This window comes from Triturus cristatus, chromosome 3_2 (genome assembly GCF_964204655.1).
Source record: "Triturus cristatus chromosome 3_2, aTriCri1.1, whole genome shotgun sequence".
Classification (NCBI taxonomy): Eukaryota; Metazoa; Chordata; class Amphibia; order Caudata; family Salamandridae; genus Triturus; species Triturus cristatus.
Genome location: NC_140584.1, coordinates 454796677 through 454824386, shown reverse-complemented (window position 1 = coordinate 454824386; position 27710 = coordinate 454796677). Strand labels below are relative to the sequence as shown.

Below are 27710 nucleotides of genomic sequence, written 5' to 3'. Positions count from 1 at the left end.
GGATTTAATGCTGTTTGTTTTCATTCCTGAAACATCCCAATATTCAGTCAGAGAATGCGCAGTATCGGGACCAAATAAGGCGGGTGTTGGAGGTGAACCAAAGTGTGATCTGCATACATAGACACCACATGGGTGGTCTTACCAATTATTATTCCCCAAGTTTGAAGCACAAACCTTAGCCTACAGGCTAGGACCTTCATTGCCAAAGCAAATAGCAATGGCGACAGCGGGCAACCTTGTTGTGTCCCTTGTCAAATTGTTCAGAAATTGTGCGGGTGATCCAGGCCAGTCGTACAACAGCTTGATCTGTTCAATATAAGTCCGTCCGAGGCCATTGGTCTTCAGGACTTCCTACAAGTAAGCAGAGCAGACAGAGTCGAAGGTCTCTTCAATGTCAGGCCAATGTGTGATGGTGATCTGTCGTTCGTACCATATGAAGTATATGTGTAAGATGGCATATATTATCAAGTGTGCTCCTATGTGGCATGAAATCACATTGTTTCTCATGTACAAGTGCAGTAATCACCTCAAGGAGGCAGTTTGCCAGAACCCTACTTAGTATTTTTACAGCGAAGTTTAACATAGACAATGGGTGGAAGGAAGAGATGCTCTCAGGGTCCGTGCCCGGTTTAGTTATTAAAACAAGTTGTTTTTCCCTCAAGGAAGCTGGCAATACCCCTGCCTCGTAAGCTTCATTATACACTGCTAGCAATTTGTCTGCTAGGAAGCCCCTGTTCTGTTCATAAATTTCCACTGGCAATCCATCCCCCCCGGTGTTTTCGCTACTTTTGGCATGTCCTCAATGTCTGCCATGATTTCCTCTTTACTCAGTGGGGCAGCTAGCACATTCCTCTCCTCCGAAAACAGAAGGTGCTGTTGGAGACCAGCAATATAAGAGCCTATCTTCTAGGAGGATCAAAATTTTTGTTTTGCTTTTATAGTGCTTTCATGTGTCTGTAAATAACTTGTTGATGTCCTACTGGGCTTGTATGATTATATTATGTTCATTCCTGTGACACAATATGGGTGTGTGAGGTTTCTCCTTCTTAATCAGCCATGCCAGTAATCAGCTCGATTTGTCCCCTCCCCTGTACATTTTCTGCTGATAGATGTTAGTGGTAAAACTGCCCAGTCTATCCCTTGTGTCAGTAAGGGACTTTTCGTGCGCTGCCCATTGTGGGATGTGTTGTGGGTAGACAATGAGGTTTAAAATTGTTTTAGTCACTTCTCCTGCACACACAGGGCCAGTTCCAACTCTATTTGCCCCATATATATGTTTCATGCATTCTCTGTGGATCACCACTTTTCTTTGCCTCCCACACCTTGATCTGCTACCCTCTGTGTTTGAGTGAAAAGTATGTCAGTGAGCCATTGATAAAATACTGCATCTGTTAGGACTTCGTCCTGTGCCCGCCATAGTGGGGCCCTGGACACCCCCCTCCCACCACGTAACTATCAGAGGAGAGTGGTCTGACAAGTACCTTGACAAGTACGACACTCCTTCATATTTATGACTATAACTGGATTGTACCCCATCCAGCCTACTGTGTGTGCCTGTGGCGGGTGTGTAGTAGTAGGCTCTGGTTGTAGGGTGTAGTGGTCTCTATAGGTCTAGTAGTCCCTACCCACTCATCACTTCAACTAAACTGTTGGTCATGTTGGGCTTGACACTATGCCTCTGAGGGTTTCTATTGATCACACAATTTAATGCACAGTTCAGGTCTCCGGCCCAAATGATAACTGCATGTATGTACAGGGTCACCTCCTTTACAAGCCTGGCAAATAATTCCCCATCATCTACATTAGGGGCATGTACATTGATAAAACATTATTCTCTGAGTTTAGTGTGCCTACCAGTAAAATGTACTTACCGTCCGTTTCTACCACTGTATATTTTAGGTGAAATGAAACGTTGGGTGGCACCCAGGATAAAACACTTTTTGCGCATCTGAACTAATTTTAATACTTCTCAATGTTAGGTGGTGCCGTTGGACTTACTATTTAAATGGGACCACTTTCGAAAAATTAGCGCACAGCAATTTGATAGAAATACTGAGGCAGTTTTCAGATCCTCCAGTAAACTGGGTGCTAAACCAGTTGGAGAGTTACTGGCTGTATACAAAATCAAGGGCCAGATGTATGACCGTTTTTTGCAGTTGCAAATGGGAAAACGGCCCTTTTGCTTCCGCAAAATAGGTCTGCCCTATTTACAAACCCTATTTTGCAAGTTGGTAACCTATTACTGACTCGCAAAATAGGGTTTACGACTTGCTATTACAAACGGACCTGCCAAGGGCGTCCCGCCCTAATAGTGACTCGCACTTCAACGTTAGATTGTTTTGCGGCTTCAAAACACTTGCAGTTTACCACTCATTTCAAATGGGTGGTCAGCCACTCTCAAACGGGAAGGGGTCCCCAGGGAACCCCTACCCCTTTGTGACTGGCATGGAAAATATTTTTTAAGAGCAGGCAGTGGTCCTGATGGAGCAAGGACTCGTTTAAAAGAGACTTGCTCGAAAGTAATCCACTCAAATAACTTGTAATACCGTAATAATTGTGTTCGTAAATACTAATAATGCATCATAAAATTAGTACACTTAAGCTTGAGGGAAGCTTGCCTATTTGTCGTACTAACAAGTAACCCGAGTATGATTAAAATAGCTGCTAACGCGGGAATTTTCACTGCGCATGTGTCAACTACATCTACGTAGTAATGACATACCTATGCTTTGGAGGGAAATCTTTGCAGCTGCGCAATCGCTTCCAAAATGGCCGCTTGGAACTCACATGTTAATGCGCATGCTTAACCCGGAACTAAACCCATGCAAATTTAATAAAATGCTAATGCGAAAGATTTATATAAGTAAATGGGAGTAGAGTAGAGATAGGTGCTATACAGTGAAATCATTTGTTTTTGATTTTTATATTCTTTTTCTTTGACCTCTCTATTAGTTTGTATTTGGGCCTCCGAGTGGGTCCAAAGATTGTGCACCATGTGACTATTTCACATGCGCAGTTATAACAACCCAGTAGCCGTGATACAAAGCCTTGAATGTCATCCAAAAGAAAACAGCAACATACCCTGGGAACCAGCATGATGTCCTGTGAACGGAAAGGACTTTACACAAAATTGCATACATTGTATTGATTAACTTGTGAATACGGGTCGAAAATAAAGCATGGGAAAGTAAATTAAGGGGTGGGAGCATAGAACAATGAGCTTAAAGAAAACTATTAAACTTAGCATGGTGTGATGATCATCTCCCCTTTCCCTGTCCAATCAAAGTTAGGAGTTTCATAAATTTGAAACATTTAGGAGTGGTACATGTCATTAGAAAGGTATAACAGAGGTAGTTTAGTTAGATTAGTTATCACAGCGAGACGGAGAATGCTGAGAGACCGAGATGCTGTCCGAGAATTAAGAAAATATTGAAGAAGATCAAATTCCAGACTTAGAACTTTTGAGCCAATTAATTAGAAGAACATCGCGGAAGAATCGAGGAAGCACATAATAGAAGAAGATCGCGGAAGAATCGAGGAGGCACATAATAGAGGAAGATCGCGGAAGAATCGAGGAGGAAGATAGTGTCAGAGAGGGGTACGATGCAGGCGTCGTTTCTAGAAGAAGGTCATCTATCCTATCCTGAATCCTGTCCTGAGCCTTTGTCACCTCATCTGTCCCAGGGGACGTTTTCCAATTCCTTGGCCAAGGGGTTTGTTTCCACACCATTCTAGGTAAATATAATTCTGTGTAGTATGTCATTGTACTCCTCTCTCTTTTTCCTCCCTATTCAAGTTCTGTCATCGTAATAACTTTGTTTAACGATTATTCTGATTGAATTACTTTCTCTTCCTCTACTTGTCGAAGACGATGTGCCAGCTGTAACTTGGTTATTGGCTCACATGAATTTACTAGATAAATAATTTAAACTCTACAGAGTCTGTGGTTATTTAATAAAGGTTTAACATATGTCATTTTTCATCTATTTAGTTAACTAAAAGGTCCATTGACCAGAGGAAAATACATTAGGACAAAAGGTTTGTTAAGAAATAAATTCATCTTACAGGTATTAGCACAATAAATTGACCCCAGCGGTATCTACTAGCCTATATGAATGTGTGTGTTTATGGACCCAAGTGAGTATATAATAAGTGAGTGCCTGAGGTTGGTAACACGCTGGATCAGTCCCACGCACCACTGCCTGCTCTTAAACAAGCATTTTCAATGCAGTAGGTCTCGCTTTTGTGAACGTTTAAGCGATTGCCATTGTAAATGACAATGCCTTTTATTTATGTCTTTTAAACCCAACACATATATAAAAGGCATTGTCATTTTTAATGCCAATAGCTCAAACTCTTGCAAATGCGAGAGCACTTTAATGTTGGCAGCGCCCATTTATTTAGACGCTGCTCATGGTATTCAGGTTACAGTGAGCAGCATCTACACAAAGGGGCACAGACAAAGTAAAAATAAAATATTTAAGTAACGTTCCACACGGCAGCTGAAGTGAAAGTGGCCTGCGCTATTAATTAATAAAATAAATAAGAACGGACGCTAATGTGAAAGCGGCTGCCTTTAAAATAAATAAATAAATAAGTGCGGCCGCTAAACTGAAAGTGGAACGCGCAATAAATTAAATAATTGAATTAGTGCGATGCTATAGTTAAAGCGGACTGCGTAGTAATTGAAATAAAAAATACAGTAGTAAGTGTGCTGTGATGTCGTGGGTGGAGTAGGGGAAGACCATTAAGGAAAATAGTGCTCATCAACTTATAAAGCAGAGCATGTAACAACACTAAAAGGTCCAGTCCTTATGTGTGGTAACAAATGGAGACAATGCAAACCAAGGAGGGACTAACAAGCCTCATAATGATTTCGAAGCCAGCATTTACAAAGGACAATGGCACATGCCAATTAAAAATATGGATGGAGAGTGGGTGGGGCTTCTAATGCATACCCTAATACAGCATGCCTAGGAGAGCGATCAGTGCATGCGTGCTGCCGCTTGGCTCGACCTTTATTTAAAAAGCAGTCACAGACATGGTGGTCTGCTGACCCCAGCAGGCCGCCATCCCTGGGAATACTAGCCATTCACAATGGGGTCACAAATTGCTCCTTCTTCATAAATATTAATGAGGCTGGCAATTTGCGACCCCATTAGGAATCAGAGACACTGTTGTAAATTCCAATTTGGAAGTCGCTAATTGCGAGTCACCAAATGACGCAATTTGCAAATTGGAAGGGTCGTACATCCGGCTCCAAAAGTATTCATAACTTATGGACCTGAATTATAGGCTTAGATTAACCTAAAGGGGGTTCAAATTGTTGAAAATGTTTGTTTACGCAAACTATTGTCAGTCTCTAAAACAGGCATCTCCAACAAAGTACCCCCTCATTTATCTATCATGCAGAGTTGGGAATTGGTGCCCTGGAGGGCCAAATCAGGCTCTGTGCCCTGATGTTGTGGCTTTCAATATGGTCCAAAGAGGAGACATTGTTTTATCAGTTAATTATATATCAGTGTCTATCTCTGGCACAGGGGCACTGTATCCTTTGGATCAAGCATGATAAAGATAGGGTTTGAATGGTTGAGTATTCAGGGTTTTAGCTGAGCCTTCTAAAGTCGCTGTGAGTTCTTATGTTGCTGTATCTACAACATGAATATTGAACCATATCTTTTATTTATAACTGATGTTCAGAAAAGATTTCTCTTAATTAGTTTTTAGGTTGAAGCTAGTATATGCACTAGTCACTTTTCTGAAGAATAGTTATGGAAGGATCTGCCTTTTTGTCCATGTGACAATCACTGTGGACTCCACAATTCATTTTATTCTGTTCTGCCATTTTTACAAATTGCCTAGGAAACAGTTTTTGTTACCCCTGTTTCGTACTTTTAATAGTAATGATTATAGCTTTTAGTCCCACTCCATGGAATTCATGTTTTTTTGTAATCAGATGTATTTAGTATTCATTAAAGGTAAGGCATTATGGCATGATGTAGATGAGTGTGCATATTCTGCTACAACCTGCCTCTAGCTGTGTCTGAATTTGAAATGTATTTTAAATGTTTGACGACTCTGTATTATGGAATGTTTGTATCTTTTATGGCCGTTGGCTGCATAAAGATTATTTTTAATTTCGTCAATGATAAACATTTTAAATATTAAATCCTCTCAACAAGAACTTAATATGTTAGTCAAATGGAGAGATTTAGATATTTTATGGGAGGATGACTTAGTGCTGTTTAAATGTTTGCCATTGTACCTATAATATACTTCTTTTTTAAAATACATAATGCATTAATCTTAACACCAGATAGACTTATAGTTTCAGAAAATTAGTCACTTACAAAGAGGATTTCAGAATTTATAGACTTTTTTTGCACCATTGGTATGAACACTACCATCTTCTGTAAAGAACATAAGACGGCTATGATATGCCTTGGAAAGATGATGTTATTAGTCAGTCTGGATGTGAAATCCATATTCACCTGCATTGTCCACAGAAGTGATGTGTTCTGCACGAAACAGTACTTCCACAGTAGACTAGCACAAGTAAACTGCAACACCCATTGTGCCATCAACTACAGTGACAACATAAACATGACTGCAGGCCTGCCTCCAATAGCTTGGGTGTGCATGTTTTAACTGCAAATTTGATCGTCAAAATAGCTAGCTTCTGACAAGACTAAACAGTGCGTTTCAATATTTATAAGTCACCCATAAGTAGGCATCATTGCCCCTAAAGGCATGGTGCAAAATATTAGCTGACATTTGGGCAGGGCTTTTCTGTTGTCTTCCCAGCCAGTCAGACCCCAGTCACAGAGGGCCTCCTTTGGCATTACTGTATCACAACTTGGTTAAAAGGTGTACTAGATTTACGTATAACATTTAGGGCGCACTTCAAAGGAAGGAAACAGGATTCCAAAACAATTTGTGTGTGTCCACTGACTGGTTGCTAAAAGCTTTGTTATACCAGTCTTCTGTTTCTGAGGATGATGTGGGTACAGGGACTGCATCAAATTGGTTTTTAGCAGAAGGACACTGATTACCATAGTACACTCCCCCACCCCCCCACACACACCACACACTACACACATAGAGAGTCCTCAGAGCCCAAGTTAAGTATAGCCATAGATGTCAGCGGTCTTACAAAATGCCCAAAGTGGTTAGAGGTAGCTCTGGGAACCTTCACGCCATTGGTTAGTCCCCAGGGGTGATTCCCATCCACTAGCTTGTGCCAGGCATAAATGCGACACCTCTAGCACCCACTTCAGAACACTTCTAACCTATGGAAGATTAGAAGATGAATGAATCTGCTGTCTGAGACCTGAGATGAACTTACTTCCTCTTTAAGCCATAACAAACTACAAGAGGCCATTTCCTGCAACTGCTCAGCTGACAAGTGGCAACTAGACCTTGACTGTCCCCTGCTCTGGTCTCTGCCTGCCACCCTGTGAGTCTCTTATGTCCCTCCCCTGAGGTCCTTGGAGGCTTTAGAAATGTTCTCTTGTTGTGGATTTGGACTTAAAGGACTAAAGTCAGAAGGTGAAATATTTAAACAGGATGAACCCGGTCAGTATATCTGACCCACGCTCCCTCATGGTCAGTGTCAAATACACATAGGTCTTGTTCTACTGCGACCATTGATATCATTGACACATTGTGCATCTTGGCGCTCTTTCTACTTTAAACTTTTGAAATTAATGCTCCCGGTTCCCATTTTACTCTATTTCTCTCAATTCGTTTTGGGATTCTTGTTGTTTTGAATTTCAGCCGTATTGCTGTTTTAGTACTGCATAAATACTTTAAACATTTTCTCTAAGTCAGGCTTAACCAACAACTATCTAGTGAGTTACTAGTAGATCTCCAGCTCCTCGCAAGTAGCTCTCTAATTGGTTGAATTGATATATGTATGCCTAAACTGTGTATTCAAGCCAAAAAATGTGTGTACTTGCAAAATTCATAAGCTGATGTTTGAAGAAAAATGGTTGAATTTCCAAAATATATTTAAAGCTGATTTTTGAGTGTTAAATCATATGGGGAGACTTATTACTAATATTATTACTTTCGTGCCAGGGGCACTGAAGCTGTGGATGGCATGTATTACTTATATTGAGGCATTCTAAACAAAACAAAAAAAGCTTTTACATTACTGGTGGTAACCCTGCCTGATGAACCAAGGTGATTACTGCTTGTAATCTTGTATAGGGTGCCCACTAATGTAATCTTGTCTGATGTGGTCACTATTACAGCACTAATAATAATAGTAGCTTGCAAAGATTTTCATTGAACATCAGTAGCTCCTATTCTACCAAAGGTTGGACACCCCTGCCTAAGTTAAGCCTGTCTTCTCTGTGCAATAACAACTAAGGGGTTGAGCTCATGTTTATTTAGTGAATTTTTGGTTCACCCTGACAAGGGTTGTAATTATTACTTGAGGTGCATACTTAAACCACTCTGCTTATACCCCCATTTCTTACATGTTTCTGTTATGAGAATGATGTATTCCAACAGCTAGAAAGAACTACAGTGAGTCCCAGTTCGTTCCCTCCTATGCATTGCTCTTTATGGGATGGTATAAGAGGAAGCGAGCTTTGAGAGTAGAACTACAACAATTTGAAGGAAATGTTTTATTTTGGTTGTGCTTCATTAATAATGTATTGGTAATTTGGAAGTGATATGGACAGAACTTACTAAAATGACATGACTTATTAGATCAGAATGATTTGAATGTGTAGTTTGCATTAGAGCATAATTATCCCAGAATTTAATTTAAAGTGTAAAGTTAAGAAATTAAAATCCAGAGAAGGCTATATTTGAACAAGACCTCATTTATTAGTGTTTTACAGGGGTCTCCAATTTTTTTTGTAATCAGAGCTAACTATGTCCAATTAAACTCACTCCAAGCTACTAACATTATTAGTGTTGTATTAGTGACCACATTAGACACAATTACATTAGTGGCCACCATATGCAAGATAGATTGCCGGCAGTGATCACCTCAGCGCATCAGACAGGGTTGCCAGCAGTAATGTAACAACATTTGTGTATTTGTAATGCCTCTGTATAGGTTATATATTAACACCCATAGCTGCAGTGCAGCAGTCGCCACCATACTATTGTTAGATGTAAGTCTTCACAATGCCACATGATTTACCATTCAAATATCACCTTTAAATATATTTTGGAAATTTAGCCATGTTTCATCAAACCATAATCAATGAGTTCTGAAAATACAAACATTTTCGTTTCGAAATGCACTCTCTCAATTTTGGTGTACATATTATTTCAACCAAGGAAAAGCTTCTAATTTAGTAGACTGGGAGGCACTCGGGAGAGCTACTCACAAGTAGCTGGAGAGCTACCAGTAGCCCATGAGTGTATTTACATGCTACACCAGCCCACCCTAAAAATCCGATCAACAGCATTTCTTATGGGAATTGTTAAGGGCTAAGACTTTGTACCTCTACTTTTTACTATAATAACGAGGCAATGAAAATGAAGTAATAGCTCCTAAAGAGTATCTCCATGTTATCAGAAACGCAGAAGCAAAATATCCAATATCATTACATATGTAGGAAACTACTTGTAAAACTGATGCAGAGCATTAGCTGTATAGCAGTCTGCATAATCAAAAACAATTGAACTTGTGGTAACAGAAAGTGACTGCCTAGGAAAACAGTGTTTCTGGATATATAAACTTAGGTTATGATGCTATGGTTTTAACCAGGCATTTACAGTCACGCTTTTGTAAGTGTTTTTTAAAGAGTTACTGTTTTTTAAAATGTATTTGCTTTCTCTAGAGCAGGGGTCTCTAACCTTTTGGACTATCAGATCTACTTAGGTTCAATAAACATTATTGTGAGCTTCTAATAATATTAGTGTTGTTGTTTTGTAATAGCGACCACATCAAACAAGATTACAGGCTAGATTACCAGCAGTGATTACCTTTGTGCATCAGGCAGGGTTGCCAGGATTAATGTAAAAATAAATGTCAATTGGGAATGCCAATCACAGCTAAAGTGCCGCGGACACAAAAGTCGTAATATTAGTAATAAGCGTCCCCATATGATTTATCACAAAACAAATCCGCTTTAAATTTGTTTTAGAAAATCAGCCATTTTTCTCCAAATATCTGCTCTGAGTTCTGAAAATACACACATTTCTGTCTGAAAAAACACAATTTTGGAATACATATATCAATTCAACCTAGCTAGAGGTTCCAATTTGGCAAACTGGGATGCACACAGGAGAGCTACCTAGAAGTAGCAGGAGATCTATCAGTAGCTCACAAACTACTCGTTGGAGAAGCCTGCTCTAGAGTTATCTTTCTAGATGTAGGCTCTATCTGATATACAGTCCATTGGGTAAAACTGACTTATTTATAAATCAACCCAAAGTCAGCAGTGGGATATTACAGACTTGTGCATGTGTCTAACAGTGTAAAGAAAGAAGAAACATAATATATCTTTGATTAATATTTTAGCTGATGTGGTGCTCCAGTTGCTCTAATGTAATCCCTTGTGAATTGAATTTAATCAAATACAGTGCTTTCTTAATTCACCACTTAGAGCAATAGATTTAAAATAAATAACAATGATAGATTTCATAATTGATTAGCAGGCACATTGATATTGTTAAGGATATATTGAAGAGTTTATTAATCAAAAATGAATCTTTACATCCTTGTTATAAGGAATGATGCACCTTATTGTTTTTGATTCAACGCTCCCACGACGCACACCAAACTATGACTCAACTGCTTCCTTGACTGAGAAGCGCTGTTGAAAGAATTACCACGGTCACTAAAATTCCAACAAAGAAATACAAAATACCCTCATTAACTTCCCTGAAACTATGGAACATGTAGACTTGGATTCTCTTCAGATTTTCCTCACAAACGAAGCGCTGAGGAAATTACAACTGTCAGCTGTGGCTTCACAGCTGAAGTGCGCCGAACGGAGCTCACGCATCCGCGTTGGAGACACCTGAGTGTCTCAATCAGAACAACTAGACCACGCACCTCGATCAAAAGTGCGCTCAATCGGAATTTTAGGTGAATGCTGGAAACATTGCAATCCATGTAAAATGGATCGCAGGGAAGCTCTCTAGCTGAGCCCCAAACGCCGCCAACGCGGGTACTTAGCCAACTGCTTTCTTTTGCAGGGAAAAGCAGAATGAATAGTATTAACACTGGAACAGAGGGGAGAGTTCTTGACATATCTAGAGGCCTTGTTTTCTGGCTTGAGAGAAGAGCTTCTGGCAGTAAAGAGGGACTTAACGAGCGAGCTACAAGCTGTTCGAAAGGAAATGTCAGGCATCAGAGAGCCCTAGAGGAAAAGGGGAACACGCCTGATGAAGAAATAGAGCAACTTCAGCAAGAAGTCATACGTCGGACATACCAACTACTTGACCTTCAGGCCCACTCAGAAGATTTGGAAAATCGGTCCAGGAGGAACAATATTTGTATCAAAGGAGCCCCCAGATATGCAGAAGGGCAGTGCATAGGGGCGTATATGACAGATCTATTTTCACAAGTCTTCGGAGACACAACGCCTGAGGCAATCCGTCAAGGCAGGACCCATAGAGTGGGGAGCTGGGGCGCTGGACGGGCGCACCCCTCAGACATTTTGACATGTGTTCTTAGCTTCACACTCAAAGAAGAGATTCTTAGAAAGGCCAGTGAGCTCCCAGCCATACAGTTTAAAGGCAGACTCTCCATCTAAACCAGGACCTGGCCGCTTCAACGGTCCAAAAACGTAGTGTTCTGGCTGATTACAACTTTTCTGTGAGAACATAGTCATTTACTCACCGACTGATATTTGAGTGGCAAGGCCAGCGACGACAGTTTCGCTCTCTAACAGAAGCATCGGATCTCCTAAAAATTGAGCTACAAAAGGAACCCCGGTTAAATATACGATCCAATAAGCAGCAACAGGATGCCCGTAAGAGATGGATTAAAGTGCCCAGAGGAGGTCGGGCTCAGCCCCAGACCTTGAAAGAATGGTAACTGAAAGAAAGGCACTCCTGGCCAAGCTAACCAAGGACACTTCCGGCAAAGATGCGGCATGAGGTACCATAGCATCTCAGAGATGCGCAACGGGGGGTGGGTTAGTGGCGTAGTGGGAGACTGCATGATGTGATCCTCCACCCCTAAATATGGACTGCTTAGTGGTATGGAGATGTCCCACATTTGGCTATCCCTAACCCAGAGACTTTGTTTTTTTGTTAGTTTTGTTTTGGGTGCCTGCTACTCAGCCTACACGGTTATTCATCCTTGACCCACGATGCACTGCCCGGGGACTCCAGGAGGAGGAGAGGAAAACCTTGTTCCCGTCCCTTCTGATGGCAGTAGCGGAGAACCCAGACTTTACTCCAGGGCTACATCGCAAAGAGTTGAGTGCTTGGCAGAACCCAGGGTGTAGATCAATAGGCCATCTATGTGACAATGACGGTCCCATCCCATCTCGTTTGATACATTGAGTGACCTGGGAGTACTATCCGAGGAAGAGAGGTTTCATTATAAGCAAGTCAGACACTGGGTGACGAACATGGAGATCAGGGCAGCTGCGCTGCGCAGCTACACCTGACAGCTTTTGAAAGATGGCTCCTCAGCAGAGATTCTCACAAACGGCCTAGTGACTGATCTATACAAAATACTACTGGGTCCTGAGCCAGAGACGAAAACGGAAGCCCAGTTGTGCTGGGAGCGTGAGTTAGGGAGGGAACTGACTAAAGGAAGATTTTTTACTACAGGGCCAGATACTCAACTTTCAACTCTTTCAGTACTGAGACAGCCACAAAAATTGCCTCTTATTGGCATTTGACCCCAGTCCGCTTGCATAAATGTATTCCCGCACAAGCAAACAAATGCTGGTGATGTAGTGGGGGGACACTTACACATATTCTTTGGGACTGCCCTAAACTGACAAATTTCTGGGAGGAGATCCTAGCTGAGGTAGACACACACTTTGGTAGCCAGCTCCCCAGATTTCCCTCCTACATACTACTGGGCCTCCCTAACCCTCTTACAGGCCTCCCTAACCCTCTTACATACCCACTCACATCGAGGAGGGGCAATCATATCATGGTAGCACTTAGAGCAGCACACCAAACCATACTAGCTTTGTGGGGTACGTATAAGATCCCAACGAAACTAGCATGGCTACATCACATCTGGGATTTACTGGGGATGGAGAGGCTAACTTCAGCACTCAAGTCAGAGGGAGACACATGCGGGAGATTTGGCACCCATTCATAACACTCCTGTCACAATAATGTATAGAACTCACTTGTCCTCTATACCGTAGACTTTTAAGACTGACAGACCACCCCCACGCGCCCGAAACAACTAGTGACTAGAGCATTAAATAGTGCTACCAGGATAGACTAGGCGATGCGGGCAGCCGAGTTGGGAGGGAGGGGAGTTGGGAAGTTTCCTTCTTAACTCGTTGGTGTATATTCAACAGCGGCAAGGCTGAATGTTGACTCCGAGCTGGGCACGCAGTTTTTTGGTACTGCTATTCTGGCAATAATAAAAACTATTTTAAATATACATAAATCAATTTCTTTTAAAGGTGGGCCGTTTTCCTTAAAGGAAAACGGGCAGAAAAAAATGCCTGCTCTTAAAAAATAATTTTTCTACGATTCTCAAGTAACATCCCAGTAGGAAATGGGTTACCAACAACTTTCAGGTGGCGTGAAAGTGTGAATGTTTTGGGACAGCATTTCAGGCTCAGGCTCAAAACATTCATACATACCAATGTGAATCGGTATTTGGAAGGGGAGCCATTGTCCTTCCAAATACCAATTTGTAAACCCAAATTGTGATTCGGAAACGGATACATCAGAAAACGCATTTTTGCATTAGCAAACCGCTTGATTCTGCGAATCTGGCTATTTGCCTACGTCCTTCGAGTTGGCGTCTGGACCGGGCAGGTTTCCAGTGCCGTCACCTGAGCAACCCCCCTAGATGGTGTGGGCCTCCTACGCCGCTTTAAACTCAAGGAGTAATCCCAACTCTTTTTATAGGTCCAGTGCAAAGGGGGCACAACAGACTCCTTTATCACACACTACCTGTTTAGGAGACACTTAAACCCCCCCCTGTTGCCTAGTGAGAGGGTGATTATTACCCCTCCCACTACACTTAGTCTGTGCACCTCTTCCACACTATTCACCACTACTGGTCCTGATGAAACGCCAGGGATCATTTTGACCACTTAAAGGCGCGAAACATGTCGACCATTTTCTCCAGTTACCACAGACACATTACGTCTTGAAAAGTAACAATTTACTCACGATTTTTATTGTACCAAGGGCACCTCTTTATTAAAATACTCCCCTAGGTAACCCTTAGGTATTTTTATCTTTGCACACACTACCCTCACCACTGACCCCGGTACTCTCCCTCCACATACCCGCATGCACCCATCGGCAGCTCTCTAAAAGATCTCCGCTAAAGAGACCCTTCGGGGGACCCGTAGGGCATTGCACCGCCGGCCCGACGAGGAGCACAGCCCGATGATGAAGCATGACATCCTTCGGGGTGTGTGAGGGCAACAAGAGACACGTTTGCTGTCTCCCCCCATCCGGAGTACCTCATCCTAGACCAAAGACCCTTAGATCTATCTCTTTTTCTTTTCTCTTGTTGTGGTTGGACTTGGTTGACTCACGACCATACCCACCCCGGAACAGTGCCTTCTAGTGATTACCTATTTGCCTACGCAAAAATGTTACATACAGCTAACCCCAAGTTCCCAGGCCTCCTACACGCCCTAGAGAGGATCAGGGCCGTTAAGCAGAAGGTGGGTGGAGGGTAGAATCCCTGCATCTTCAGGACTGTCTGCTTGTCCATTGGTGGAATTATCCACTCCTTCTCTTTTTTTAACCATCAGTACTAATTAACCTCACTAATTATTATTTTTGCCTACAACTCAGCGTGTGACACCACACCCAGGGAATAATTAAGGTTAAAGATCTTAAACTTCCTTCTAGAACTGCTTTCTTGACTGAAAGTGAACTCCCACATTACATCAGATGACGGACAGCCATCACCACTTGCAGATCATGTATGTGGATCTCTGCTTCATAGGCCAGGGAGCAGTGTTCAGTTTAGAGCAGCCTGAGTTGTTAAGGGTCAAAGTATGTAAAATCATATTCAGGGTAGACTAAAGGATCCGTTGGCTGGCAATATCGTCCAGTTTGTATTGATAATTTTTCATTGTTTACAAAATGTCAGTAGTTCATATTATATATGCAATAGTTATATTTTAATCATTGTTATTAATATGTACATTGATACTTTTTACTGTTGTAAAGTTTCCTGCCACCCTTTATATATGAAACATATTGTAAAACTATTTTGTTTCTCCTCAACAGTGCCACCCAAAGTATCAGAGATAAAGGCATTAACACAGATTATACATAAAGAAATGGTCAAATTAAAGGTTGACGTGTCCGGATTTTATCCCCGTGCCATTCAAATCACTTGGAGGATGAAGCGTGGCACACGTGTGATCAAGGAAATTATCGTAAAATTAGACAGGAGGACACCTCACTTGTGTTGGAGGAACACTCCCAACAACAGTAATATTGAGACAGGATCAAGTGATGGAGCCGGGGAGGAAACAGAGCGGTGGAAGGCCATACTATCCGGCTATACAAGGAACAGTGATCGAACATACTCTGTCTCTAGTGAACTTAACTTTGAACCAGACATTGAGTGTTATAACAAAGCTGGAATTATCTGTGAAGTTAGCCAGGAAGGCTCCACAAATGTAGTTTCTAAACAAATGATTCTAAATGTGGAAGGTGGTAAGTAAAACTTATCTCTGTATGTTATGTGTTTGTTGATGGCGATATACAGAGTAAATTGCTAAAACGATATCAATATTTCTTGTTTTGTTGCACATTAAAAATAATATGGATCAAGTATAGACTGCAGGCCTGATTAACATAGCCATTTTTTGATATTAACATAAATTTACAGGTGAAAACAGCTCAATGTGAGACTGTTAAGTACCCACCAAAGTCTACCTAACAGGTGTAAATGCATTTACAACTGTGAAAATATGTACCACATTTGCGCACATGCATAAAAATACTCATTAGTGAATCCCATACAAGAGTGGGTAGTGGGCAGATCTTGGCTTGGTTTGCCTTAAAGGTTTATGAATGCCCTTAAACGTGAGAGTTTGTGGGCATTCACAAGCCTCTATCTGACCCTTCCCGACCCTTTAAATGTTTGGACATTTTCTCTAGCAAATGGCGGGAGTTAAATCTTCATCTATGGAGGCAATGGGAATAGAACACCTCCAAACTTCAGGGTGTGTGGGTGAAGATGGTTCTCCATGGAAGCAATTGTTTTCCACGTAGAGAACAAGAAAAAACTGAAAAAAGTGCAATTGCATGGTAGAGCCTTTACACAAAGCAGCATTTTGCTGCGAGTACACTTCTGCACTGGGGAAATGGAAAGTTCCAAAAATGTCACTTGGCCTTCCCAATAGTAAGCGGTGAAAGGTGCCTCAGGTGCTGCTTTCCAGGCATACTGTTGCCAATGTTTGTGAATTATTTAAAGACTAAAATCTGCACCTCTTTGCAGAAATACTTTTAGAAGTGCTAATTTGATACTTTTTTGTGAATCAGGCCATTTGTTATGTGTCTGTGTCCAGGTTCTAGAGGCACGCTTTACTAAAATTCAAATTAGAGTGCTGAAGGATGGATGATTTGGGGAGTTCATTAATAAAGATAGTGACCGTTGAGATTAGAAAGCTAAGACCTACATTTTACATGGTCCACACTCTGGTTCAACATTTTACAGTGGCAACGTCCCTTCATGTTATTCTGACAAAATAAATCTTTGCTTATGAGAATTGTCTAGATTAGCTGTGACCTTCTTGCCATTTATGATTTTTTTCCCTTTTTATTCTTTTAACTTTTAGCCTCCGCCAGTAACTCTCTCACCCAGCGCTGGCAAGCCTCGGGCAGCCATGCGCTCTACAAAATCATAATCGTAATCATAATAATAAACACAAACATAAACTTCTACTTAACTTGCCTCGGTCTAACCTTTCGTCTTCAATTTTCACCCTATGGCTAATGCTTTGGCCTTAAGGTGTTATGCCTATTTATCTCAAATAGTTCTGTCTCCTTCTCTGTGTTTTCATTGGTTGTTTCTCATATGTAGACTTTTCTTGCATTTCAGTTAGTTTATGCAGCATTGTATATTTAACGATTTTAAGGCCGCAGGAAGACTATTTCACATTGTGAGTGCTTTATTTCCCTAATAATATTACTCCAAAGCTTTCGTTGAGTGGTTGGTTTAACCTTGTTGGCAAAACAGGGTGTTGCTACGTGTAATGTATTTAAGAATTTTTTAAGATGGATACTTCTAATCACAGATTCCACAACTCTTGAGTCCCCCTCATGCATCACTCTAGATACAGAAACTTTTTACAGCAATTGTTGCAACTCTGATAGGTGGCTCCATCAGACTGGGTGGCAGCTTCATCCTTCCTCCAGATGTGACAGCTCCGAACCTTGTATAGATTCTACTCCTGCACGCTGGTATCACATCTGTTTTTGTGCCCCCTTGGACACAGATCCAGAGCTCTACTCTGGAGATTTTTGATGGTTCTTCACTGACTTCCAAAACCATATTTTCAGTGACCATTTGCTAGGAAAATGTTACCCTCAAAGACTTCAAGCTTCAAATCTTGTGGCCCCTGCAGGAAATCGATGTCAATTATGGACCCACGTGACCTTTGAGTTCTAACCATGAGTCGAAGTCATGTGTCAAATGCTCACTGATGCATCCAAAGGTCTTCGGGGAGTGGAAGGCAAAGTTGTATGCTGACGAACTGAAGAAACATGGACAGTCGCACTCCATGTCGCAACCCAAGTCCCATTTCCGTTCTTTATCTTTGGGTAAATCCAAAGCAAAGTCAAAGGATAAATCTTGACACAGACACATAAAGTGCAGATGGAGTAATCTCCCTTTCGCCCCCACTACATGGAGAGATCACCCAGTCAAGCATTTGAAAACTCGACTCAGTGATAGTTTTATGATCCCCCCAACACCATATTAGTTTCCTGGGCCATATTTAACTTCACCACAAGTAGAAGCCTTCAAGGAGGCAATAGTGCAGCTTTTCTAGATGATTCAGGTTCCCCCTAAAGCACCCTCGGGCCCCATGGTCCAATAGGGGCCACCAATCTAACTTCCACTGGAAGGGATTGACTTCCCGCTGACTGACCCCATTGGGCCTCTGTCTGTCCCTGTGCCAGCCCAGCCTCCACTCCTTTCCTAAATGCTATGCTCCCTGTGACTGGTCCAGTGCTTCCCCTGGCTGCAGAGGCACCTGTTACAGATGCAACCCCAATGATGATCTTGGATCTGGATTCGAGCTCAGCTAGATATCGCCTGATGCCTAATTATGAAATACTAAGGCGCTGCCAGAGACGCTGCGAAGGATAGGATAGACAAACGGGGAGAGCTTGTTGTCTGCATGGACAGGGGAATTCAGGGGGAGAAGTTTTGCAAAGTTATAATTCTGCCGACCTTTCATTTTTTGTTGCCCCAGCATTTCGTCTTGTTGAGGCTGTCCTCACACCACTTCTACTTGTTTTATCTTGTTGTTTTAGTTAAAGCGCTATATACAGCGTGATGTTATTTTAGCTTGTTTTGCATTTCCTAATTTAAATTTCACCCCTTTTTTATAGGTAGTTATATTTTCCGTTTGGCTTTTTGGTTAGGGGAGCCTCCGCACAGGGCAGGAGCAGTAGGGCTCCTGTTTTATCTTTTTAGTTGGACTATCTCTGTTTCTTTCATTTTCACACTGCTAGTTCCATGACGTTTCTTATCAATGCCTTCCGCACTACACTTGCATAGGCCACATGGGAGCTGCCTCAGCCAGGCCATGGAGGCCTATAAAAGAGAAACGACTGTACGTCTGTGCAGCGAGCATGCCAAAGGCAAGCCTCTCTGTGCCTCAGTGCCACCTTGCGCGTATTCCCCTCATTGGTGCTTGATTTATTCTCTTCAGGATCTCATTGGACTACTTCATAGCAAATCTAGTAGACAAGGTAAGCTTCCGTCATGGCTCTATCCAAACTCACACGTAACTTGGCATCTCGTACAATGAGAACTAGTGATAAGCCATTCATTAATGTAGACAACCCTCTCTCTCCTCATGCTAAAAAATGACAATTTAGAGCCCCCTATTTAAGATTAACTGTGGCATTGTAATTCTGAAGAACAATTCTGTTGTTCATAGCAGAGTGCAGCCCTACTGCATTAATATTGATAAGGTGGGTAATTTAAACTGTGTTCCCCTAAATGCATGTTCATTTCAAAAGCACAAAGATGCAATACATCTGCTCTTACCTCTTGCAGATTCAGTGTTGCAATCTCTGAATTTTATTCCTGAGGAAACCTGGCTCTGTGATGCCTTAAGTCTCGATTTGGCCTTTGTTCTACCTGCTAATTATACCATGCACTTGTACCATCATACTGATATAAGTGGCTGCGTGGCTATAATCGTCTTCTACTCCACCTGTAGTGACCACTCCCCATTTCGACTCCTGTGAATTATTGCTTTTTTACAGTGACTCTCTCTCCCAAACTTTCGCTTAATGGGATACTTATCTATTGACCTTCACAATTAATGGATTATTTCTGGAAGACTTTCTCCGTTTTAATGCACCCTATGTTCTCTACTACTCCATGTTCACTATATTTGGTCAATTTATGACTTGCTGGGTTAAAGAAACCTAGCTTTACCACAGTTTTAGATTCTCTGAAAGCACTTGGTCTTGCTCTAGTAAGTAAAAACCAATACATAAAGCAGGTCATCTTCTTGACCCCTTTTTTTCAAACAATAAGAATATGATTTCTGTGATTTGCAGTGACAATTTTGGAGTCCCTTTAAGAATAAAATGGAACTCCTCTTCTGCTATGTCATCTCACCCAACCACCCTAACAAAAGCGTGTGCTTGAACATGTGGAGCACTGCGGCGTGACTGCCTGAACTTGTAACAACTCCGACCCCCTCATCTTCATCACAGAACCTGTGGATTATATTTGATGCCTCACTACCTTTTAAAAATCATGTCTTTAAAGTGACTACATACTTTTTTTCAAATTAAAGTTCTTAGTGAAGCTCTTGTTTTTCTTCCTAGCAACCATCACCATCCGGTCTTCCAATCTCTCTTCTTCTGAGATTAGACTATTGTAATCCTCTTCTGCTTGGCGCATCGGCAACCACCAGGAAGCATTATTCAGTCGCCTGGCTAGATCCCCCCATTTCCAGCCATTTGAGTACTTTCCATTGAATGCCTGTCCACAAATTTACTCTTTTCAAAACTTTCTGCATTTGTCATCATGCTGTACATAAGATTGGCCCTTCATCAGTTAGGATAACCTTTCACCCTACACTCTGAAGTGACCTCTTTGTTCCAGCCACTCTTTTATATTAGAACGCATCGAATCTCCAAAGCTTGCATCGGGGTGGTTCTTTTCACTTTTGGCAACTAAGTACCTGGACAGTTTATCCCCTTTAATTGCGTTCTATAATCGACCATCTTGCATTTCTTCTTCACTGTTTAAAAGTGTTACCTTTTTGAGCTATTATTTAGTACTTGCTACTCAGTATCTTCTAGTTTGATCTGGAGATGTGGCCTAGCTGCTGACTTTGGAACCGGGAAATCCGATATGAATCCCGGCCTCTGCTCAACATCCTGTGATTCTGGGCAACTCACTTATCATCTTTGTACTTTAAAAAACAAATCATAAAAAAGAAGTGTAACATTTGATTACCATATAAAGAACTCGAACGCCCTTGGACCCAAGTTGACGCTATATAGAACTGGAAAAATAAAACAAATAATTTGCTTACGTAATTCCCTAGCACCAGGCCACTGTTTAGGGGATAATATAAATAGCGGGCTTTAGAAATATCTGAGTAAATAATTCGAAATACTAATCTGGCACTCCGTAATGCCAGTAGAGGACAATTTAAGGATAGTTCAGTAAGCAAATGGAAGGAATAGGAGAGTGCAAAGCAAGAGAACAACAGACAAGCTTGCACAATTTATAGTTTGTGCTCTGTGGAAATTGATCGCTCGGTGAGGGAAAAAGATCTACGATCTGGCACGGGGTAGCTAATCTCACAGAGTCTTGAAAGCCACCCAGCAGCTGTTTCGGAAACAGAGCGCTGTTTGCGTTATCGTGCAAGACGCAATACACTTCAGAAAATTACTAGCACTATCTGGTAACATTAACTTGGATTTCAACATGATCTCAAAAGAAAACAAAAGGAATGGAACAAGATAAAATTAATACAGAAACAGAGGCCTGGGAAAAGCAGGATTGGAGAGAATTTTGCAAATCAAGATGAACTGAAAACAGGGCTAGGAATACGCACACAAACAAGGACAGACCTGGAAGTATGCAAACTGAACTAGGAATGATCTAGTACAAGACTAGAAATCTACACACAAACAAGGACAGACCTGGAAGTATGCAAACTGAACTAGGAATGCTCTAGTACAAGACCAGAAATCTGCACACAAACACGGACAGACCTGGAAATATGCAAACTGAACTAGGAATGCTCTAGTACAAGACTAGAAATCTACACACAAACAAGGACAGACATGGAAGCATGCAAATTGAACTAGAAATGCTCTAGTACAAGACTAGAAATCTACACACAAACAAGGACTAGACAGAGTTTATGCCGACTGAATTAGGAACACAAGACAAACACATTTGCATGAAAACCCAATAGTGGATGCATGCAGACTGAACTAGAAACACTGTAATACAACAGTGACAGAGGGACTGTAACCAGAAGGAACATGAACAGAGAAGATAAAGTAGCAATGCAAGTGATAGGAAAAACAAGTAAATAAAGATTGTCCGAAGTACACAGAAATTAGAAGCAAACGTTATTGCAAAGCAGCAAGCTATCCAGGGTTCCTGAAGTCTCAGCCGTGCAGGCAGTGGCAAGAACTGCAAGCTCTGAACTCCCGGGCCAGAAACAGTTGGACGCCATTGGGAGGAGCACAGCAACATGGAAAAAGTAAGGCGGTGAGAAATTTAGGGAATAACCAAAGGAGGAAACGCTGCATTGGAACTTGGCGAGGGAAGACTAGGAAATCCAGAAGGTACAAGAAGGGTAACGGGGAAACAAGAAACTGAGTGTAAATCGGGGCCAAATGAGAGTAAAGTACAAAAGGCAAGTATTTATTGGGACAGAATATCCGTAGGAACCAAGAACAGTTCCACTGTACAAAGTGCCACTTCCAGGATGTACTTTAGGTAAGATTTGGCGGCAGAAGGAACTGCATAGACCAAGATGCTTTAGGATGGTTGTGTGGAAAGAACTACATACTCCATAGCACATTAGGACGGTGGTGTGGACACCCGGACTGGAGTGTGATGTGGAACAAAGTGTGCAATGTGCTGGAGAGTATTCTAACATGAACTGCTGTAAAGGAAGGAAACCACAAGACCCTCATACATGCTACCTAATGGCAGTGTTGCTGATTCCTGACAGGCACAGCCCATAGTGTGGGAGGACTGACTGACTGACTGGCTGTGCTGTTTCCTTGGTGCCAGTATCTTCAATGCCTTTAGGCTTTATTTAGCTTCGGCTCAGTCACTATACGGGACATTCAGATTATTACACATGATGAGGAAGATCAGGAGGAGGTGGGCATTTGTCAAACCCTCACTATACTGATGCTGTCCAAAATGCTAGTGGTCCCGATACCAGGGATGGAATTGGTCTCCCCATTGCAATCCACACAGAGGAGAGCACCTCTTTTGCCATAGCAGTCCACAGAGGTGTTAGAACTACCAACGGTGAAAACTAAAGCTAATTACTTACAGAAATCTTTTAATCTGGCCCTTCATCTTCAAAACCTTTGCTACCATTCAACAAAGCCCTGAAAGAAACTCTAATCGTAGAGTGGGCAGAATTATATTTGGTGCTACAGAAACATCGGCACTGGAAAGTCTCTTAAAGCAAGCGTCAGCCAGCAAAGTGAACCTGAATGCTTTTCGTACTGTCCAGCATCACCAAGGACCAAAGCGCCTTGAAGTGCTTGGTAAGATGTTGATTCCTTCTGCCAGTTCGGCATTAAAGTCTCTAAATCCTAGGGCGATACTAACGTGCCCTCAGGGTTATAGTGAGCAAGTTCTTGCCCGCTGTCTCTTAGGTGTTTTAAAATTCCATTGCCCAGATGATTGATAACAGTGAAGATGTGGCCAAGCATATCTAATGGGCCAGACTGGACACCACAGACTCTGTAGGATATGCTATGGGTACTAACGTGGTGATTCTCCATCAAACCTGGATGCGCAGCATGGATTACTCCAGGGATACATGGGCATTCCTCACAGATACGCCTTTTGATGGCTCCATGCTGCTTGGAGGCAAAGCAGATTCAGTGTTGGAGCGGTTCAAAGTTATCTGTGCTACAACTCACTCCTTGGGCTCGCTGTTCCTGGCCCGCATGTTCCATCAACAATAGGAAAATAAGAATTTACTCCTCGGAACTGGAATGCCACCAAACCCAACCATCATAGCCTGTTCAACAGCCCTTTCAACCCTATTAAGGCTAAAAGTAGTGGTGACAGGGGATGAGGCCACTAAAGCCATGGCTAGTTCTCATCTTTTTCTGCTGCTTCCCCTGCCAGCCCACTCTGATTTTTCCTTCAGGGATCACTTGCAACCAATAGAACACACAATATATTTTTACCTGGCATGCAGATTCTTTGAACCAGTGGATTTTGCAGGTTATCCATTATAGTTATATTCATCTTTTTCTTTCAACCCATCCTCCAGTTCCTCCTACTTTTGCAAAGACTTTGTTGGGACATGCCTCCATCCTTGCCAATAACTTTCAGATAGTGAAATCAAAAGGGCATAAGAGAAAGTACCACAGAAGGAGAGGGGCAAACAGTGTTACTCTTATGTTTTTTGGTGGCCAAAAAAGTTCGGAGGCTGATTTTGGGCTTCGCTCTTAAAGTCCTTCCTTTGGGAGGGTAAGCTCAAGATGCTGACTGTGACCCAGGTCCTCTCTGTCTTTGATACTGAGGTTTGAATGGTGTCCTCGGGACTTGGAGAAAGCATGCTATGATGTACCCATCTTGCAATTCCACATGTGTTTACTCCACATTGTTGTGGGAAATGAACTCCTCAAATTTACTGACATGCCCGTCCGCCTCACCCCAGTGCTCTGAGTGTTCATGAAGATGATGGTGGTAATCACAGGAAATGTTCACAGGTTAAAGGACATGTATTTAAGTACGTTGATGACTGGCATTTGAAGGTAGGCTCATCTGCGGACAACCATCTATCTATTATCTTCCCTGGGGTTCTCTATCAACAAGCGGAAATCCCATCTTCGGCCAGTTCCTAGGACTCCCTTTACAGGAGCGTATCTGGACATAGTTGTGTTAAAAAACTTTCCACGCTTTCAGTGGGTCTTGGACATTCTGGATGTGATCTGAGTATTTTGGGCTTCTATCTGTGTTCTGCCACGGACGGTTCTAAGGCTACTTTGTCTCCTAGCCTTGTGCATCCTGCTGGTGCCTCATCCTTATGGGCACCCACAGACTGCATCTGCAGTGAAACATTCACCTCTAGTGGGTTTAACACTAGGGATGCAGTCTGAACTACATCCTTGTGAGTGTAACATGACTATTTCTACGCCCTGTGTACATTCCGACAGATAACACAACTACCATGTGGTACTTCAAAGAACAGTGGGTCACGTGTGCTGTGCCAGAAGGTACTGAGGCTTTGAACATGAATACAAGGGTGGACGAGCTCAGCAGATGTTGACCAGCAGACCACGAATGGTATCTGCACCTGGAGATAGTTTAAGGTGTATTCGCCCTGTGGTCTTGCCTTGGGTAAATCTTTTTTCTACAACAGTGAGCCCTCATTGCCGGGCCTATTGCACACTCCATGTTCTGCCTTAGAGTTCCCTAGGAGATATGTTGTTCCTTATGTATGACCCTGACCTCCTTTACACATGCCCCAGCTTTTGGCACTGCTTTACAGAGTTCTGAAGAAAGTGAAGAAGGACAGGGCTAAATTGATCTTGAAAGCCCTGAATTGGACTCATCCTTTTTTGGGTACTCCAACATGCTGAGTCTGAGCGTCTGTCCCTCTTTGGGAGGACCTGCTCTCCCAACAACAGGTCAGAGTTTCGCACCTGAACCTCCACAACCTACCCCTACATGCATGGAGGTTTAGTGGAACCAGCTGGGTGGATTTGATCTGCTTAAGGAATAAGTGGATATAATTTTAGCTGCTCTAGGTCCGTCCACAAATTCAATCTATTCTCGACCTTAGGCAAAGTTTGCGACCTGGTAAGAGACCTTCGGATCAACTTTGCACAGACTACAGTTTTAGATGTACCATTTTTTCGGACAAGCTTGTATTTCATACTTAGGGATATTTCTGGCCAAATTTGATGTCAACTGTCGATGGTGTGGAGCAATCATCATGCTACCTTCTCTCTGAAACATCCCTCAAACTAGGAGGAGAGGCTTCACCAGTGGGACCCCAAGAGAGCCCCTTGTATCGATCAGACTAAGGTGCACTGTGTGAATGATGAACTTTTTTATGAGGTCGTCTGGTGTAAAGAATGGAAGAACATTCCAGAAACAAACTGTATCAAGGTGTATAATTCTTTGCATAAACATGTTCTATGCCTCGGCCAAAAAGGAGGTTCCTGAGGGTCTATGGGCTCATTCTACCAGAGCTAAGCCATCACTATGGCCTTTGCCAGGAGTTTTCCAGAGTGAAACATCAGCTAGGTGGATACACAGGCATCCAACCACACTTTCACCAGGCATTAACGTCTTGACACCCAGGTGTGCATAGAGGGTAATTTTTTTGCTGGGCTATGCAGGATTCTCTGTTAGAAGTCCTATCCTCAGACCTTCCTCCTTTTGGGAAGTACTTCTCTCATATCATCAGAAGAACATGCTACTTACCTTTATTAATACTCATCTTATTAAACACTCTAACCACAGAGTCTTCACTGCCCTTTTCCTCTGTTCCCTAGTAGATTTATTGATGTAATATTATTCCATGATGGGGTTTGCCCACTCTATTTTTTAATCTGTCCCTGATGCTGGGGGCGTTTAAGGGCGTGGAAGGCTTTATTGTAAATTGACATAAGTGTACAGGAGCAACACATCCTTTCCAGAGTAGAAATGAAGCTGCTGCCGAATCCAGTGGCACAAGCTGCCAGTGTAAAGGATCAATTGGTGGAAATAGTTTCTGGATCCAGTCTGGCATCTGGGAGAACTCAAAAGGTGAGAAATCTGTAGTTAAGAGCAGTTAAAGTATCCACCAGAAAGAACATTACCAAAACTATGTAACATGTTCATCTGGATTGCTAACTTATCCACTATCATACCAAGATCATACTTCATGATTATGTTAAAAGAATATATGACCTGTTATTTACTTTTCTATGAAAGTTGTACTATCTTTGTGTATGCTGGCATTACATATTTGTCCCTCTTTGTAATCTCTGTCATTACATATGAGGTTGTTACCTTCTCCAAATAGGAAAATCAAACTTGGATATGCTTTAAAATAAGCCCGCACATCCCCTCGGGGTATTCAATATATCCGTAGTTTACCTGGCAACTTCCTATGCTGTTTTTCATGCTTTCTTTCTAAGGTATAAATGCTAGGAAATGTAAACCAGTCCAAACCTTACTGGGCTCGGGCCTTTGGTAAAATATGGTTTAGTTTTTTTAAACTGTAGGTACCAGCAGTTCTTGAGCTTATGCCTTTTTTATACTGCAAAATTCTGGCAATGATCTTTGCTGGGCTCTTAAACCTAAAAATAGAAACAAGTGATGGATGGACTGCTTGAATTAAACTCAGCGGCTGATAATTGCTCAGGGCCAGATCCCAGTCCATCCTTTTTTTCCCCCACTATTCCCACTATTAGACCTAGCATTATGTAGATCGTCCCTGGTACTGCCACTATAGGAACAGTCCAACCTGAACTGCCAAAGAAGGACTTCTTTGAACTAGAAACAAACAATCCAAGACCAGATCAAGCAGTCAGGTGTAACTTGGCTCCAGTGGCGTAATGAGCATGGGACCCACATCTGGACATACCTGCCACAGTGAAGAAGACAAACAATTGATGTATGGAATGCTTGAATTATTCTCAGACACTGGTAATTACTTGGGCCTTCATCCCAATTCATTGTTTTCTGCCCACTTTGCCACCTCAGGCTAGGCCTATCCATATGCCAATATGTTTTTGTCTTGCCCCAGTAGGAACAGTCCAACCTAAACTCCCAAGCTGGTCCTCTCTGAACTGAAACACAAGTGACCTAAGATCAGTTTTGGATAAGTTTGGCCTCCTCAGATGGTTACAGCTTGGTACCAGTGACACAATGAGCATGGGACCCACACTTATGACATCACAATGAAGGATACAAAAAAGTGAGCCACTTTGTAAGATTTACTGGGATGGAAACTTACTAATTATTTGTATTTCTCCTTGTGACAGAATCCGACAGAAGCAGAAAGTGTTGGCTGTATTTGCCTTCTTTGTGGAAAGGGAAGAGTCTGAGTGCAGAGTTTATTTGACTGTATCGGGGTGAGACGTGGAGATTCTGGTGGCAGTATAAGGCATGCTTTCTGGGCAGCGGC

At 42.1% G+C, this 27710-nt stretch overlaps 1 protein-coding gene across 4 annotated transcripts in view; it reads left to right on the top strand.

Moving 5' to 3' along the window:
* The window catches only part of LOC146857529 (uncharacterized), a 223115-nt gene that overhangs the window by 92652 nt on the left and 102753 nt on the right, over window positions 1–27710 (top strand). For all 4 annotated transcript variants that reach the window (XM_085648070.1, XM_085648071.1, XM_085648072.1 and 1 more), the window contains exon 5: window positions 15382–15816. In XM_085648070.1, the coding sequence (XP_085504196.1) occupies window positions 15382–15816 (435 nt within the window). The remainder of the gene's footprint in view (window positions 1–15381; window positions 15817–27710) is intronic.